The 20,404-nt window shown below is 37.2% G+C and overlaps 1 protein-coding gene across 9 annotated transcripts in view; it reads right to left on the bottom strand.

Moving 5' to 3' along the window:
- The window catches only part of AKT3 (AKT serine/threonine kinase 3), a 397,034-nt gene that overhangs the window by 11,403 nt on the left and 365,227 nt on the right, over positions 1-20,404 (bottom strand). For all 9 annotated transcript variants that reach the window (XM_059996875.1, XM_059996910.1, XM_069540071.1 and 6 more), the window contains one exon: positions 560-662. In XM_059996875.1, coding sequence (XP_059852858.1) covers positions 560-662 — 103 coding nt within the window. The remainder of the gene's footprint in view (positions 1-559; positions 663-20,404) is intronic.

Here is a 20,404-nt window from a genome sequence, read left to right on the forward strand (position 1 = left end):
TATATGTGGAATGATTTTAAGTGGTGCATGAATGTATAGCTTTAATAGATATGTAATTTAATTTATAATATCAAAAATTACTAGCAAACCAAATTATGTCTTCACAGATATTACTGCTTAAGACACAGCTAAGTAAAAAAGAGTGATTCAGTTTAAAGTGAATTTAAAAACTACTAAGTAAGCAGGAGATCAGAATTAGCAAAATTTAGAAGGTTGTGTCTGAATGAGCAGTGGGAAATGTGGGAGGTCTTCATTTCAGAATCCTTTCAGCTGATGTCAAAATAATCTATTAGAGAATAGTAAGGAAGGGCTAGTTAGTCTATAATTTAGTCTATAATTCTTAACTCTACAATTTTTCCACATATAATTTTTTTTTACTCAAAAAAACTTTTCTCTTAGCTACCTGTATTTAGATATTTCCACATTGAAAACCCCATGTTCTTAAATGGAACAGAATAAGTCACTGTGGAATTTGACCTTGAAAATATCCAGTTAAAAAAATAGGCTGTTTTCTTCAATTGCATTAGAACATAATCAATTTCCTTCTAGATTTACTTACACTTTTCAGGTGGTGTTATTGTAATAGTCTGAGCTGTAAATTCTTCATCAAAGTATCTGGTGTCTGTCTCAGATGTTACTTGAGGCTTAAAAGGAGGTACAAGCTGTAAGAAGCAAAAGAGTACTGTTAACAGACTTCAGTTTAGGAAAATTCATTTCTAGGATAAAATTAGAGAGCAAATACTAAATGAATAGTGCAAGAGGCTAGACTGCTCAGTGACTGTGTAAGGTAGATGTGGTATTTGGCTTCACAGTCAAGACTAAACACAGAACAGTAGGTACCTGGTTGTTCTATATTATATTTGAGGGATTATGTGAAACAGAATAATTGAGAACCAAAGAACAGGGTGCTTCCATGTCCTGGCTATTGTAAATAGAGCTGCAATGAACATTGTGGTACATGACTCTTTTTGAATTATAGTTTTCTCAGGGTATATGCCCAGTAGTGGGATTGCTGGGTCATATGGTAGTTCTATTTTTAGTTTTTTAAGGAACCACCTAAGTGTCCATCGACAGATGAATGGATAAGGAAGATGTGGCACATATATACAATGGAATATTCCTCAGCCATAAAAAGAAATGAAATTGAGTTATTTGTAGTGAGGTGGATGCACCTAGAGACTGTCATACAGTGTGAAGTAAGTCAGAAAGAGAAAAACAAATACCGTATGCTAACACATATATATGGAATCTAAAAAAAAAAAAAGGTTCTGCAGAACCTAAGGGCAGGACAGGAATAAAGACGCAGATGTAGAGAATGGACTTGAGGACAGGGGGAGGGGGAAGGGGAAGCTGTGACGAAGTGAGAGAGTGGCATGGACATATATACACTACCAAATGTAAAATAGATAGCTAGTGGGAAGCAGCCGCATAGCACAGGGAGATCAGCTCGGTGCTTTGTGACCATCTAGAGGGGTGGGATAGGGAGGGTGGGAGGGAGACACAAGAGGGAGGGGACATGGGGATATATGTATACGCATAGCTGATTCACTTTGTTATAAAGCAGAAACTAACACACCATTGTAAAGCAATTATACTCTAATAAAGATGTTAAAAAAAAAAGCAGAAAATAAAAAATAGGGTGGGAAGAGGATACTGAAAAGTCTGTCCTAATATTTTTTCCTAGTAAAATATATACAAAACCGATGGATTTGGGCTGAAACAAAATGTAGGCTCTTCCTAGGGTGGGAAAAGCGCAACCTTGCTGGCTTTCTCTAGTTCTTCCCGGTGCCTAGCTGAACAGGTTATTATTAAAAGTGCAATTTGATAACATAGTTGTTACCAACACAGTTGTTACACAGATCACAGATTGAGTGCTGCCTCTATACTTGGCGGCAAAGAAATATAACTCTGCTTACTTGAAACCCTCTGGAACAGGGGTTCTTGGCAGCCCCTGAAGTGACGTGCAAACGTTTTGTCCATAGATTTTATCCCATTCCTCAAAAGGAACCATGACCCCAAAGATTAAGAGTAACTGCTCCAGGGTTGAGAGAACTGGACTCATTCGCCTCTGACCAGCAGCAGGCATGGGATGGGAGAAAGTCTTGGGATGCTGGAGATGACAGAAGCCTGAGCCATGTGAGCCTCCACTTCCGCTACCTGGGAAGGGACTGGCTGGGAGGGACTGGAACCAGGAGGGGGCTCCTGATTCTCAGGGCTCCAGCCTCACAGGTGAGAGCCTACAGGTTTCTTTTTAACATAGGAAGCCCAGACTTAGGGCATGGAGTCAGAGTATGTGCTCTGATGAATACCATTCAGATAGAAAAATGGAAAACAGAGTGACAGAAATTAGTATAGGTTATAAAAATTTTACAGAAACAAATACACAACTGGCATCATTCAATGCATTTTCCACTGTTACTGTCACCAAATTTATGTTAAATAAGACAAAAATCTTTAAATTATTCTCCAATGTGTTTTTTTAATTCATGCTATTTTATTTATTTTTTTTACATCTTTATTCGAATATAATTGCTTTACAATGTTGTGTTAGTTTCTGCTGTACAACAAAGTGAATCAGCTATATTTATACATATATCCCCATATTCCTTCCCTTTTGAGCCTCCCTCCCACCCTCATCACAAAGCATCAAGCTGTTCTCCCTGTGCTATGCAGCAGCTTCCCACTAGCCATCCATTTTACATTTGGTAGTGTATATACGTCAATGCTAACCTCTCACTTCATCCCAGCTTCCCATTCCCCCCCTTTGTGTCCTCAAGTAAGTTCTCTACGTCTGTGTCTTTATTCCTGCCCTGCCACTAGGTTCATCAGTACCGTTTTTTTAGATTCCACATATATGCATTAGCATACAGTATTGTTTTTCACTTTCTGACTTACCTCACTCTGTATGATAGACTCTAGGTCCATCCATCTCACTACAGATAATTCAATTTTGTTCCTTTTGATGACTAACTAATATTCCACTGTATATATGTGCCACATTTTCTTTATCCATTTATCTGTCGAAGGACATTCAGGTTGCTTCCATGTCCTGGCTATTGTAAACAGAGCTGCAATGAGCATTGTGGTACATGACTCTTTTTGAATTATGGTTTTCTCAGGGTATATGACCAGTAGTGGGATTGCTGGGTCATATGGTAGTTCTATTTTTAGTTTTTTAAGGAACCTCCATAGTGGCTGTATCAATTTACATTCCCACCAACAGTGCAAGAGGGTTCCCTTTTCTCCACACCCTCTCCAGCACTTATTGTTGGTACATTTTTTGATGATGGCCAGTCTGACTGGTGTGAGGTGATACCTCACTGTGGTTTTGATTTGCATTTCTCTAATGATTAGTGATGTTGAGCATCTTTTCATGTTGTTGTGGGCAATCTGTATATCTTCTTTGGAGGAATGTCTACTTAGGTCTTCTGCCCATTTTTGGACTGGGTTGTTTGTTTTTTTGATATTGAGCTGCATGAGCTGCCTGTATATTTTGGAGATTAATCCTTTGTCACTTGCTTCGTTTGCAAATATTTTCTCCCATTCTGAGGGTTGTCTTTTCATCTTGTTTATGGTTTCATTAGGTCCCATTTGTTTATTTTTGTTTTTATTTTCATTACTCTAGGAGGTGGATCAAAAAAGATCTTGCTGTGATTTATGTCAAAGAGTGTTCTTCCTATGTTTTCCTCTAAGAGTTTTATAGTGTCCAGGCTTACAATTGGGTGTCTAATCCATTTTGAGTTTATTTTTGTGTATGGTGTTAGAGAGTGTTCTAATTTCATTCGTTTACATGTAGCTGTTCAGTTTTCCCAGCACCACTTATTGAAGAAACTGTCTTTTCTCCATTGTATATTCTTGCCTCCTTTGTCAAAGATAAGGTGACCATATGTGAGTGGGTTTATCTTGGGCTTTCTATCCTGTTCCATTGATCTATATTTCTGTTTTTGTGCCAGTACCATACTGTCTTGATTATTGTAGCTTTGTAGTATAGTCTGAAGTCAGAGAGCCTGATTCCTCCAGCTCTGTTTTTCTTTCTGAAGATTGCTTTGGCTATTCGGGGCCTTTGTTTCCATACAAATTTTAAAATTATTTGTTCTAGTTTTGTGAAAAATGCCATTGGTATTTGATAGGGATTGCATTGAACTTTAGATTGCTTTGGGTAGTACAGTCATTTTCACAATGTTGATTCTTCCAATCCAAAAACACGGTATATCTCTCCATCTGTTTGTACCGTCTTTAATTTCTTTCATCAGTGTCATATAGTTTTCTGCATACAGGTCATTTGTCTCCTTAGGTAGATAGTTTATTCTTAGGTATTTTATTATTTTTGTTGCAATGGTAAATGGCAGTGTTTCCTTAGTTTCTTTTTCAGACTTTTCGTTGTTAGTTATAGGAATACAAGAGATTTCTGTGCATTAATTTTGTATCCTGCTACTTTACCAAATTCATTGATTAACTCTAGTAGTTTTCTGGTGGCATCTTTAGGATTTTCAAACTATGTTTTAGAAAACCAAGGGATGAGCAGAATTAAAAGCATTTTTTCGAAATAAAGCACCACATTTCAGTTTACAGCACATGTTACAAAGCATTTTAAATTTCTTTTTTTTTTAACATTCTTTCTCTATGCCCCCAGTACACAGATATTCTAAAGTCTCTATCATTAGCAATCACTTTTTTGGGAACTGAAACAAATTCAGGTTCCACTGATGAGCTGTAATGGCTGCTAAGGTACCAGAACACGTTTCTAGCTGCTCTGTTAGGATGACTGGAAACAAGCAAGCAGTTCACTCCACTGATGGAAATCTTCCCTCTCCTATTCATTCAAAATCTCATTCTCACACTGCTTTGTTTTTCTTCAAGACTTTTCAACATCTGACACATATACACATGCATCACCATTACACCTCCTTCCCAATAAAATAAAAGTTCCACAAGAGCAATGATTTTTAAAGTCCCTCACCGGCATCATACACATGCACACAACACCAACAATGATAGTGACTGGAGAATTTTTGGTTTTCCTTTTAGAAAACTGAGGGATAACTGCCCTCTGGCAGGCAAGTAGGAGACTGGGATTCTGGTTGTGACTTTCTTTCTGATTCACCATTCTACAAATGTTCAAAAAATAGGTCTCATCCTTTCAATAAAAAAGAATTAACCAGAAGAAATTCTCCGAGCAGAAATGGGCTTCTATTGGGCATGTGGAGTAGGTTTTGCTTACCTCTGCCCACCCTTCCCATATGGTTCCTTCTGATGGCAGAAATGTAAATCTTAAATCTGCCTTCAAGTTAGGGGAAAGCTGTTATCTTTTTAGATGAGAGACAGAATGGTCACCTGAAACTTTAAAAAAACTGAAACAAATCTTTAAACAGTTTTCAAAAGATTACAGGGCGCTTAAACTAGTCTGTTAAAATGTCATGATACTACATTTACCTGACCTCCTCTCTCAAACAGCTGCCCTCCCCATTACTTTCTATCCTCACATTGCTTTATTTTTCTTTAAAAGACTTTTCAACATCTGACACATACACACCTATATATACACATGCAAAATACAGGTTTATTGTCATTACACCTCCTCCCCAGTAAAATACAAGTTCCACAAGGGTAAGTACTTTTAAAGAACAGTTTTATGATTGACATACAACAGACTGCACACATATCTTAAGAGCGTACAAAAAAAGAGTATACAATTTGATGTTTTGACATATGTATATACCCATGAAATCAAGATGGTGAACATACCCATCACTTGTAGATATTTTCTCATAACCCTATGTAATCCTGTCCTCTCTTCTATCCCCTTGCAGGCAATAGCTGACCTGCTTTCTGCCATGAGTGATTTGTTTATATTTTCTTGACTTTTACGTATTTGGAATCAAATAGTATGTATTCTTCGTCTGGTTTCTTTCACTTAGCATGATTATTTTGACACTCATCCACATCATTGCTTCTATCAATAGCTCATCCATTTTACTGTTGGGTAATATTCCATCATACAGATGTACCTCAATTTGTTTACCATTCACCTCTCCATGGACTTCTGGGTTGCTTCTAGTTTGGGGCTATAACAAATAAAGCTGCTAAGAATCTTTATGTCCAAGTCTTTCCCAAAGTAGTTGCATTGCTGCATGTTCCTATCAACAGCGAAGAAGAGTCCTAGTTGTTCCACAGTCTTGCCAACATTGTTTTATTCTAATATGTTTTATTCTATATTCTAATATGTGGTGGTATTTCACTATGTTTTAATTTATATTTCTCTAATGAATAATCAATCACTTTTTCCACAAGTTTATTTCATCTTTGATGAAGTGTCTTCTCAAATATTTGTCCTTTTTTTTCCTTCTCATTAGGTTTAGAGAGTTCTTTATACACTCTCTACGCATGTCCTTTATCAGATTTGTGATTTGTGCCTACTCTCTTCGTTCTCTTATCAGTGACTTTTGAAGAATACACATTCTTAATTTTGATAAAGTCTGATTTATTACTTTTTTTCTATGGATCATGCTTTGCCCTTGTCTAAGAAATCTCTGCATAACCTAATACCACAAAGATTTTTCTCCTGTATGTTCAGAACTATAATACATTTGGAGTTAATTTCATATATACTGCAAATTATTTTTTTAACATGGATGTCCAATTGTTTCAGCACTAAGTTGAACTATATTTATACTTTTATTGAAAGTCAATTAACCATATATATGTGAGTCTCTTTCCAGATTTTCTATTGTGTTGTATTGATCTCTTTGCCCAACTTTATGGTGAATAAAGATGTTATCTGTCCATTAACAAGCTCTCTTGATTTGATTACTGTGAGTTAATAAGTCTTGAAGTCAGGTAGGTAGGCCCTCCAACTTCATTTTTTTGTCAAGTTGTTCTGGCTCTTTTAAGTCCTCTATATATCATATAAATTTTAGAATCAACCTAATAATCTCTACAGAATAACCTCCTAGGGTCTTGATTAGGGTTGTGCTGAATTTATCTATCAATTTTGAGAGAACTAACATCTTAAAAATATTGAGTCTTCTAGATCATGAACACAGTATATCTTTCCATTGTTTTAGGCTGTTTTTAACTTCTCCCAACAATTATTTTAGTTTTCAGTATAAAGGTCTTTCAAATCTTGTCAAAAGCATCCCTAGAAGAGACCTTCAAGATGGCAGAGGAGTAAAGACATGGAGATCACCTTCTTCCCCAGAAATACATCAAAAATACATCTACATGTGGAACAACTCTTACAGAACACCTACTGAATGCTGGCAGAAGACCTCAGACTTCCCAAAAGGCAAGAAAACCCCCACATACCTGGGTAGGGCAAAAGAAAAAAGAAAAAAAAAAGAGACAAAAGAATAGGGAACCTCTGGGAGGGAGCTGTGAAGGAGGAAGTTTCCACACACTAGGAAGCCCCTTCACTGGTGGAGACAATGGGTGGGCAGGGGGGAAGCTTCAGAGCCACGGAGGAGAGGGCAGCAACAGGCGTGCAGAGGGCAAAGTGGAGAGATTCCTGCACAAAGGATCAGTGTAAACCAGCACTCACCAACCTGAGACGCTTGTCTGCTCACCCGCCGGGGCGGGTGGGGGCTGGGAGCTAAGGCTCGGGCTTCACAGGTCAGATCCCAGGGAGAGGACTGGGGTTGGCTGCATGAACACAGCCTGAAGGCGGCTAGTGCACCACAGCTAGCCGGAAGAGAGTATGGGAAAAAGTATGGATCTGCTGGAGAGGCAAGAGACCATTGTTTCAGGGTGCGCGAGGAGAGGGCATTCAGAGCACCGCCTAAAAGAGCTCCAGAGACGGGTGGAGCCACGGCTATCAGCTCTGACCCCAGAGGCGGGCATGAACCGCTAACGCTGCTGCTGCTGCCACTAAGAGTCCTGTGTGCAACCACAGGTCACTACCTACACCCCCCTGGGAGCCTGTGCAGCCCTCCACTGCCAGGGTCCTGTGATCCAAGGACAACTTTCCCGGCAAAACACACAGTGCACCTCAGGCAGTTGCAATGTCACGCTAGCCTCTGCCGCCACAGGCTGGCCCCACAATCCAATTATGACTACCATACCCCTCCCTCTCCCTGGCCTGAGTGAGCAAGAGAGCCCTAATCAGCTGCTGATTTAACCCTCTCCTGTCTGGGCAGGGAACAGACTCCTGAGGGCAGCCTACACACAGAGGTGGGGCCAAAACCAAAGCTGAACCCCAGGAGTTGTGTGAACAAAGAAGAGAAAGGGAAATTTCTCTTTGCAGCCTCAGGAGGATTGGATTAAATCCCTACAATCAACTTGATAAACCCTGCATCTGTGGAATACCTGAATAGACAACGAATGTTCCCCAAATTGAGGTGGTGGACTTTGGGAGCAACTGTAGACTTAGGGTTTGCTTTCTGCATCTAATTGGTTTCTGGTTTTATTTTTATCTTAATTTAGTTTTTAGCGCTTAATATCATTGGTGGATTTGTTAATTGGTTTGGTTGCTCTGTTCCTTTTTTAAATTTTTTATTTTTTTTGATTTTTTTTCCCCTTTTCCTCTTTTTGTGAGTGTGTATGTGTATGCTTCTTTGTGTGATTTTGTCTGTTTAGGTTTGCTCTTACCACATGTCCTAGAGTTCCGTCTGTTTTTTTTTTTTTTTTTCTTTTCTTTCTTTCTTCCTTTTCTTCTGAGCCATGCGGCTGGCAGGGTCTTGGTCCTCCGGCCGGGTGTCAGACCTGAGCCTCTGAGGTGGGAGGGCCGAGTCCAGGACATTGGACCACCAGAAACCTCCCAGCCCCACGTGATATCAATTGGCGAGAGCTCTCCCAGAGATCTTCGTCTCAACACTAATACCCAGCTCCACCAACGGCCAGCAAGCTCCAGTGCAGGAGGCCCCATGCCAAAAAACTAGGAAGATAGGAACACAATCCCACCCATTAGCAGAGAGGCTGCCTAAAGTCATACTAAGTTCACAGACACCCCAAAACACACCACCGGATGCAGCCCTGCCCACCAGAAGGACAAGATGCAGCCCCACCCACCAGAACACAGGTACCAGTCCCCTCCACCAGGAAGCCTACACAAGTCACTGAACCAACCTCACCCACTGGGGGCAGACACCAAAAATAATGGGAACTACAAACCTGCAGCCTGTGAAAAGGAGACCCCAAACACACTAAGTAAAATGATAAGACAGAGAAATATGCAGCAGATGAAGGAGCAAGGTAAAAACACACCAGACCAAACGAATGAAGAGGAAATAGGCAGTCCACCTGAAAAAGGATTCAGAGTAATGATAGTGACGACAATCCAAAATCTCGGAAATAGAATGGAGAAAATACAAGAAGTGTTTAACAAGGACCGAGAAGAACTAAAGAGCAAACAAACAATGATGAATCGACACAATAAATGAAATTAAAAATACTCTAGAAGGAATCAATAACAGAATAACTGAGGCAGAAGAATGGATAAGTGACCTGGAAGATAAAATAGTGGAAATAACTACTGCAGAGCAGAGTCAAGAAAAAAGAATGAAAAGAATTGAGGACAGTCTCAGAGGTCTCTGGGACGATATTAAAAGCACCGACATTCAAATTACAGGGGTCCCAGAAGAAGAAGAGATAAAGAAAGTGCCTGAGAAAATATTTGAAGAGATTATAGCTGAAAACTTCTCTAACATGGGAAAGGAAATAGTCAATCAAGTCGAGGAAGCACAGAGAGTCCCATACAGGATAAATCCAAGGAGAAACATGCCAAGACACATATTAATCAAACTATCAAAAATTAAATTCAGGGCTTCCCTGGTGGCGCAGTGGTTGAGAGTCCGCCTGCCGATGCAGGGGACACGGGTTCGTGCCCTGGTCCAGGAAGATCCCACATGCCACGGAGCAGCTGGGCCCGTGAGCCATGGCCACTGAGCCTGCGCGTCCGGAGCCTGTGCTCCGGACAGGCTCCGGAATAAAAAAATTAAATTCAAAGAAAAAATATTAAAAGCAGCAAGGGAAAAGCAACAAATAACATACAAGGGAATCCCCATAAGGTTAACAGTTGATCTTTCAGCAGGAACTCTGCAAGCCAGAAGGGAGTGGCAGGACATATTTAAAGTGACGAAAGGGAAAAATCTACAACCAAGATTACTCTACCCAGCAAGGACCTCATTCAGATTCAACAGAGAAATTAAAAACTTTACAGACAAGCAAAAGTTAAGAAAATTCAGCACCACCAAACTATCTTTACAACAAATGCTAAAGTAACTTCTCTAGGCAGGAATCGCAAAAGAAGGAAAAGACCTACAATAACAAACCCAAAACAATTAAGAAAATGATAGTAGGAACATACATATTGATAATTACCTTAAATGTAAATGGATTAAATGCTCCAACCAAAACAAACATATTAGCTGAATGGATTCAAAAACAAGACCCATGTATATGCTATCTACAAGAGACCCACATCAGATGTAGAGACACATACAGACTGAAAGTGAGGGATGGAAAAAGATATTCCATGCAAATGGAAATCAAAAGGAAGATGGAGTAGCAATACTCATATCAGATGAAATAGACTTTAAAGAAAAGACTATTACAAGAGACAAAGAAAGACACTACATAATGATCAAGGGATTAATCCAAGAAGAAGATATAACAGTTGTAAATATTTATGTACCCAACATAGGAGCACCTCAATACATAAGGCAAATGCAAACAGCCATAAAGGGGAAATTGACAGTAACACAATAATAGTAGAGGATTTAACACCCCATTTTCACCAATGGGTAGATCATCCCAAATGAAAATAAGTAAGGAAACACAAGCTTTAAAAGTCACATGAGATCAGACTAACTTAACTGATATTTATAGGACATCCCATCCCAAAACAACAGAATATACTTTCTTCTCAAAGGCTCATGGAATATTCTCCAGGATAGATCATATCATGGGCCACAAATCAAGCGTTGGTACACTTAAGAAAACTGAAATCATATGAAGTATCTTTTCCAACCACAACTCTATGAGACTAGATATGAATTCAGGAAAAAAACTGTTAAAAATACAAACACATGGAGGCTAAACAATACACTTACTAAATAACCAAAAGATCACTGAAGAAATTGAAGAGGAAATCAAAAAATAGCTAGAAACAAATCACAATGAAAACACAATGATCCAAACCTATGGGATGCAGCAAAAGCAGTTCTAAGAGGGAAGTTTACAGCAATACAATCCTACCTCAAGAAACAAAAAACATCTCAAATAAACAACCTAACCTTACACCTAAAGCAATTAGAAAAAGAACAAAAATCCCCCAAAGTTAGAAGAAGGAAAGAAATCATAAAGATTAGATTAAAAAATAAATGAAAAACAAATGAAGGAAATGATAGCAAAGATTAATAAAACTAAAAGCTGAGAACCAACTCTCAAAGAACTTGAGAAGATAAACAAAATTGATAAAACATTAGCCAGACTTATCAAGAAAAAAAGGGAGAAGACTCAATCAACAGAATTAGAAATGAAAAAGGAGAAGTAACAACTGACACTGCAGAAATACAAAGGATCATGAGAGACTACAACAAACAACTATATGCCAGTAATATCGACAACCTGGAAGAAATGAACAAATTCTTAGAAAAGTACAACCTTCAAGTACTGAACCAGGAAGAAATAGAAAATATGAACAGACCAATCACAAACACTGAAATTGAAACTGTGATTAAAAATCTTCCAACAAACAAAAGCCCAGGACCAGATGGTTTCACAGGTGAATTCTATCAAACATTTAGAGAAGAGCTAACACCTATCCTTCTCAAACTCTTCCAAAATATAGCACAGGGATGAACACTCCCAAACTCATTCTATGAGGCCATCACCCTGATACCAAAACCAGACAGAGATGCCACACACACAGAAAAAAAAACTACAGGCCAATATCACTGATGAACATAGATGCCAAGATCCTCAACAAAATACTGGCAAATAGAATCCAAAAGTACATTAAAAGGATCATACACCATGATCAAGTGGGATTTATCCCAGGAATGCAAGGATTCTTCAATATACGCAAATCAATCAATGTGATACACCATATTAACTAACTGAAGGATAAAAAACACATGATCATCTCAATAGATGCCAAAAAGCTTTTGACAAAATTTAACACTGATTTATGATAAAAACCCTCCAGAAAGTGGGCAATAAAGGAAACCTACCTCAGCATAATAAAGGCCATATACTACAAACCCACAGCCAACAACATTCTCAGTGGTGAAAAACTGAAACCATTTCCTCTAAGATTAGGAACAAGACAAGGTTGCCTACTCTCACCACTATTATTCAACATAGTTTTGGAAGTTTTAGCCACAGCAATCAGAGAAGAAGGAGAAATAAAAGGAATCCAAATCAGAAAAGAAGAAGTAAAACTATCACTGTTTGCAGATGACATGATACTATACATGGAGAATCCTAAAGATGCTACCAGAAAACTACAAGAGCTAATCAATAAATTGTGTAAAGTAGCAGGATACAAAATTAATGCACAGAAATCTCTTGTATTCCTATACACTAATGCCGAAAAATCTGAAAGAGAAATTAAGGAAACACTCCCATTTACCATTGCAACAAAAAGAATAAAATACCTAGGAATAAACCTACCTAAGGAGACAAATGACCTGTATGCAGAAAACTGTAAGACACTGATGAAAGAAATTAAATACAAACAGATGGAGAGATATACCATGTTTTTGGATTGGAAGAATCAACATTGTGAAAATGACTGTACTACCCAAAGCAATCTAAAGATTCAATGCAATCCCTATCAAGCTACCAATTGCATTTTTCACAGAAGTACAACAAAAAATTTTACAATTTGTATGGAAACACAAAAGACCCCGAATAGCCAAAGCACTCTTGAGAAAGAAAAATGGAGCTGGAGGAATCAGGCTTCCGGACTTCAGTCTCTATTACAAAGCTACAGCAAAGAAGACAGTATGGTACTGGAACAAAAACAGAAATATAGATCAATGAACAGTATAGAAAACTCAGAGATAAACCCATGCACATATGGCCCCCTTATCTTTGACAAAGGAGCCAAGGATATACAATGGAGAAAAGACAGCCTCTTCAATAAGTGGTGCTGGGAGAACTGAACAGCTACATGTAGATGAATGAAATTAGAACACTTCCTAACACCATACACAAAAATAAACTCAAAATGGATTAAAGACCTAAATGTAAGGCCAGACACTATAAAACTCTTAGAGGAAAACATAGGAAGAACACCCTATGACATAAATCACAGCAAGATCCTTTTTGACCCACCTCCTAGAGAAATGGAAATAAAAAGAAAAACAAACAAATGGGACCTAATGAAACTTCAAAGCTTTTGCACAGCAAAGGAAACCATAAACAAGACAAAAAGACAACCCTCAGAATGGGGGGAAATATTTGCAAACGATGCTACTGACAAAGGATTAATCTCCATAATATACAAGCAGCTCATGCAGCTCAATATCAAAAAAACAAACAACCCAATCCAAAAATCGGCAGAAGACCTAAGTAGACATTCCTCCAAAGAAGATATACAGATTGCCCACAAACACATGAAAAGATACTCAACATCACTAATCATTAAAGAAATGCAAATCAAAATCACAGTGAGGTATCACCTAACAGCAGTCAGAATGGCCATCATCAAAAAATCTACAAACAGTAAATGCTGGAGAGGGTGTGGAGAAAAGGGAACCCTCTTGCACTGCTGGTGGGAATGTAAATTGATACAGCTACTATGGAGAACAGTATGGAGCTTCCTTAAAAAACTAGAAATAGAACTACCATATGACCCAGCAATCCCACTACTGGGCATATACCCTGAGAAAACCATAATTCAAAAAGAGACACGTACCACAATGTTCACTGCAGCACTATTTACAGTAGCTAGGACATGGAACCATCCTAAATGTCCATGGACAGATGAATGGATAAAGAAGATGTGGCACATATATACAAATTATTACTCAGCCATAAAAAGCAATGAAATTGAGTTTTGTAGTGAGGTGGATGGACCTACAGTCTGTCATACAGAGTGAAGTAAGTCAGAAAGAGAAAAAGAAATACTGTATGCTAATACATACATATGGAACCTAAAAAAAAATATGGTTCTGATGAACCTAAGGGTAGGATAGGAATAAAGATGCAGACGTAGAGAATGGACTTGAGGACACAGGGAGGGGGAAGGGTAAGCTGAGATAAAGTGAGAGAGTAGCACTGACATATATACACTACCAAATGTAAAATAGCTAGCTAGTGGGAAGCAGCTGCATAGCACAGGGAGATCAGCTCGGTGCTTTGTGACCACCTAGAGGGGAAGAATAGGGAGAGTGGGAGGGAGGCGCAAGAGGGAGGGTATGTGGGGATATATGTATACATATAGCTGATTCACTTTGTTATACAGCAGAAAGTAACGCAACATTGTAAAGCAATTATACTCCAGTAAAGCTGTTAAAAAAAGAAAAGTATCGCTAAGTATTTCACATTTGTGTTGTTATCATAAATAATATTTTTATTCATTTCCACTTTGGGTTGTTGCTGCTGTATAAAATTACAATTCTTTTTATATCCTGAACTCTATATATTCATCTTGTATCAAGTACACCCATGGGTTAAACTTTAGTAGCTTTTTTATAGATTCCATCTGATTTTCTACATATATAAATCATGTTGTTCATGAATAAAGACAGATTTACTTCTTTCTTTCCAATCTATATGCATTTTAAATTCTTTTTCTTGCCTTACCTTATTAGAACCTCCAGTACAATGGTGAACAGAGTGAACATTTTTGCCTTGTGAAACCATTCAGTCTTTCTTAATTAAGATATTTAATATAGGTTTTCCATAGATGTTCTTTATCAGGTTAAAAAAGCTTCCTATTCCAGGTCTACTGGGAGTATTTTTGTTTGCTTGCTTTTTGGCTTAAATCAGAAATGGATGTAGGATTTGTTTTGAATGCTTCCTTTCCTGCATCCATTGAGATAAACGTGTATTTATTCAGTCTATTAATATGATAAATTATAGTGATTAATTGAAAATTAAACCAACCTTGTATTCCTGGAATAAACCCCACCTGGTAAAGATGTGCTGTTTTTTTAAAAAATCTTTTTTTGGACTTAATTTGCTAAAATCATGTTAAGTGTTTTTTCTACATATATGTCTATTAAGGAAATTTGTTTATAGTTTTTTTTTTCTTGTACTGTCTTTGCCTGCTTTGGGTAGCAGATTAAGCTAGCCCCATAGAATGAATTAGGAAATATTCCCTAATATTCAATTTTGCAAAAGAACTTGTATAGCACTGATACTATTTCTTACTTAAACGTTCAGTGGAATTCATTGGTGAAGCCACATGGGTCTGGAGTCTTCTTTGTGAGAAGGGTTTTAACTACAAATATAATTTCTTTAACACACACAAAGCTATTCATGATTATCTCTTTTGCTTTGGCAGTTTGTGTCTTTCAAGGAATTTGTCCATTTCAGCAAAATTGTTGAATTCATTGACAAAGGTTTTCATAATATTTCATTATAAACCACTTAAAACCCATAAAATCTGTAGTAAAGTCACCTCTCTCATTCATAATATTAATAATTTTCTTCTCACTTTTTTGTTATATTTTGTTAGAAATTTATCAGTCTTCTAAAAAATACTAGCTTTTCCTTTCATTGATTTTCTCTATTATTTTTCTATTTCATTGACTGCTGTCCCAATCTTCATTATTTCCTTTCTCCTACTTTCACTGGGTTTAATTTGTTCCTCTTATTTTAGTTTCTTAAGATAGAACTGATCTTAGACCTTTCTTCTTTTCAAATATAATCAGTTGGTACTATAAGTTTCCCTTGAACTATTGTATTAGTTGTATCACACAGATAACATTTTGCTTTCATTTTTACTCAGTTCAAGATACTTTCTCATTTCCCTGCTGGTTTCTCTGACCCATGGATTATTTTAAATTGTATTTAGTTTCCAAATACTTGGAAATTTTCCACATATCCTTTTGTTTTGATTTCTAATTTAATTCCCTTTCATTCAAAGAGAACATGCTTTAAATTATTTGGATCCTTTTAAATTTATAGAGAGCTGTTTTGCCCAAATATGGTATATCATGGTAAGTGTTCTGTATGGCCTTGAAAAGAATAAGTCTTCTGTTATTGGGTGGTTTTCTATAAATGTCAGTTAGATTAAGTTTGGTTGATAGTATTGCTAAAGTGTTTTGTAATCTTAATGATTTTCTCTCTACTTCTATTAATTATTTGAAGATAGGTATTGAAATATCCATTTATAATTTTGGATTTATCTATTTTTCCTTGCAGTTCTATTAGCTTTGCTTTATGTATTTAAGTTTTGTTATTAGGTACACAAATGATTAAGATTGTTATGTCCTCTTGATGAACTGATCCCTTTGTTATAATGAAATAATCCTCCTGATCTCCAGTAATATTACCTGTTTTGAAATCTACTTCATAGATATTAATATAAGCACTCTCGTCTTCTCTTGATTGGTATGAGCATGGAATATCATTTCCCATTTTACCTATCTGTATTTTACATTTAAAGTGGGTTTCTCTAATCCACATAGAGGTGTTTTTTGCTTTTTATCCAGTCTGACAATCTCTGTCTTTTAATTGTGTTTAGAGTTTATCTACATTTAATGTGATTACTGATATGGTTGGGATTAAATGTACCATCTTGCTATTTGTTTTATACTTGTCTCATCTGGGACACTGTTTTACACTTAGGCTATATCCCTAATTCCTTAAATAGTGCTTGCCACATAGTAGTACTCAATACTTCCTGAATAAGTGAATATATCATTCAATCGGATGTCAGAGAACATTCAGTCTACAATTTTAGAGATGAGGAAATTAAAACTAAAGTTAGTAAAATAACTTGCTAAAGATGATACAAATAGCAACTGAAGCAGCAAAAACCTAGGTTTCCTGAACCCAAGCTCTTTCTACTATAGTACTTAGAATGTGAAGACTGCATGAAAACTGTTTTTGCTTTTGATTGCTTCTCCAGACATTAGTTAAAGATATTTATGCTGGAGGACATTATTTCCTGCCCAAACCCCCCTCACACACAGAAGAAGAAGGCAATACAGTGAAATGAAAACATATGTACAGGGAAGTAAAAACCCTAAAATTTCGTATATGGGGAAAGATGTGAGAGAGATCTGCAAGAAAATGGTACAGTATTCAACAGAGGTATACGCACAGAAATCATCAAGAATGCTCAGAGCTTGGATTTTATCACAGATTACTGGAATATACATTTAAACAATAAGTGAACAAATTTCAAATATTTAATTATTATGGGCTGAACTGTATTTCCCTCCAAATCCATATGCTGAAGTCCTAACCTCTCCCAGTGACTATTTGAAGATAGGGCCTTTAAAGAGATGATTACATTAAAATGGGGCATTAGCCTTAATCCTACCTGGCTTGTGTCCTCATAAATGGAGAAAATTTGGACCCTCAAAAGGACACCAGGAGCATACACACATAGAGGACAAAGCAAGAAGGCGGCCATCTGCAAGCCAAGGAAAGAGGCTTCAGAAGAAACCAACCCTGCCAACACCTTGATCTTAGATTCCAGTCTCCAGAACTGTGAGAACATAAAAATTTCTGTTGTTTAAGTCACCCAGTCTGTGGTATTTTGTTATGGCAGCCCTAGCGGGCTAACACATTAATTTTCTATTTTGTCTTTAAACCAATATCGTCTTAATATCGTCTTCTTTTCTCTCTGCACACATCTCTCAAAACACTCCTGCATCAATGGCCACAATGTAAGCTTTCATTTAGTAATGGTAAGGTATGGACAGTCAGGAACACTCAACTGTAAATCTCAGCTACTGTTATATGTTAACTCAATGAATGGCCATAGTGTCATTAACTGCAAACTTAACATATTTTCCCAAAGACACATTAAACTTGGCACAGCTCTTTCTCTAAAAGCTAATTTGTTTTCAGAAAACTTAGTTCCCAATGATCAAAACAGGAAGATCAAGGTGCTGGGTTCAAGACAGTGCTTTCAGTTTACTGAAAAGGTATAGATGTAATTGGGTTTACAACCTCAAGTACCTACAGTGGCAGCAGAGTTGCAGCTCCGTAACTCCTTTCTGCAGTGATCCTCTACCACACTTCCCACACTGACCCTCTACCAAATTTTAACTGTTACAAAATCAGTATGCTATTTGCTATCTAGAATTTCTAAAACTAAATATTTTTATGTTTCTTTACAGTGTAAGGGAAAGAACAGAGAGAGAAAAAAATTACCTAAACTTGCTAGAGTAAGTCATATTCACCACTTCTGGTATGGCTGGAAGGACAGCATGGGTGTTTGAAGGTCAGTCTCCCTGACCTTCCTTAGCAACAAAATCAGTTGCTACCACAAAGTCCGTATATTCTTCTGTTTTCAGTTTAGGTGCTCTAAAATAAATAGCAGGGCTTGAAACTTTCAGAGAAAGGTGACACAGTGATTATGTAACGTTAATTGCCACTTTAATTAAATAAATACTGTGGTTATTTCATACACCATTCTGTGACGACATACATGGATCAAAAGTACTGGCAACACAGACACAGTAAAAACTGCCAACTACTGAATGCTTAGATTTGTCACAGACATTAATCTGACGCTATAATTCCACGTCTTCAAGATAACTCAAGAGAGTAACTAAGATTAGGTAGGGATTCTGGTTTATTTAATCTCTAGTTCTTCTGAAAAACTGGTTTTATGGTGTGTGTGTGTGTGTGTGTGTGTGTGTGTGTGTGTGTGTGTATTCCAATATACGCATGTATTGGAAAAATGGGAATATGGAAAGAGAATTTATTTCAAACAAAACTAACAGATCTATGACACACAAGATTTAATTATATTTTCTGCTAACCTTTCCCATGTCAATTAACTTTTCTTGACAGATGATCAGAAGCTCAAAAAACTATATTTCATTTTTGCAAAATTACACAATAGTAATTCATGTCCATAATGTTGACCTTGATCCTATAAAAAATGTACCAAGGGGATCCAAGGTATACAGTAACATACAATTATTATATCATAAATTGATCCCAATGAAATGACTATTTTAGCTATAACACATATTAAACATTTAATTAATACATTTGGAACTTAGAAGGGCTTTTAAACAAACAGTATTTGATTTGAACTGCTTTAAAAGTAATTCTCAGAAATTTGAACTCATGTTTTTTTTTCCTTGATACATTTTCTCATTTAAAAAGTTCACAAGCATTCATTTCAATGACTGTAGGTCTGTCCATAGGTGATACTATTCACAAACATCCATAGATACAAGGCATATTTGAAGATTTCATTTATACTTGGAGAAGAGCTGCTAATAAAGGTAAAACAGTTCTCACTAGTGAAATGAAGAGGGTCTTACTGAAAGTCAGGGGACAGTAGTAAAAATGACTTTGCTTCTATGATAGTGATTATGGGCAAATTGCATGCATTATAAACCTCAGTTTTCACTAAGAACCTGCTGAAACAACGTACTCTTTATCCCTCGTCCAGGAGATTTCATAGGTACTGCCCAGCATCAGCAGTGTGGCAGCCACTCATCACTATTTCCGATTAGGAATGTTCAAAAACATGGGCAAAAGTTAAATGAGTATGTAAACTGGGGAGAAATTATATATAGGCAATTTCCAATTTATAAATCAGTTTTGTTACAAAAGCCTGCAAGGAGGTTGGAGAAAACCTGAGACCTATTTCAATAGACAGAAAACAAAATCAAACAAAAGAATCCTACACAGTGTGGGCAGGCTCCCAGGCAGTAATATTAAAGTCTATTAAACCTAAAATACAGAGGAAAAAAAGAAATGCTAATAATAAAGCTACCAACCAATAATCATAATATTTTCATAGAGAAATTCATATTATATTTCTATGAGGATGACCAAGAACCTAGCTCCTTTGCCCAAGTTCCTGCAATGACAGCCACCTTCTCATTATCACAACAGATCAACTCCCTAGAAAAGATCCAGTGATAAGAGAGCTCCTAGGTTGGGGGGATAAGATTTTGGTGAGAAGTAAAGAAAGAAAGGTAGGGGCTTTAAAAGCTGAGGAGGAAAAGGTGAAAGTTTAATTTGAGGGAAGGAAGAGAGTCAGAGAGCAGTTTCTACGAAAGCGGTCATAAGAGGTTCTAAACACACACCTATCTTTCCTAAGTTGTACATCCAAGCCTCTCCTTGTATATGTACCCTAGCAGCTGAACAGCAGAATCGTAAAATTAGAAGAAATAACAAGCAGCACTACCAGCTCATCTGGGAAATTTTCAGTTAAACAGGACTTGAAATGATCTGAATTACTCCACAGGCATACCTCGGAGATATCACTGGCTCTGGAACAGACCACTGCAATAAAGCTAATATCTCAATA

The sequence above is a fragment of the Delphinus delphis genome, chromosome 1 (assembly GCF_949987515.2).
Source record: "Delphinus delphis chromosome 1, mDelDel1.2, whole genome shotgun sequence".
Taxonomy (NCBI): Eukaryota; Metazoa; Chordata; class Mammalia; order Artiodactyla; family Delphinidae; genus Delphinus; species Delphinus delphis.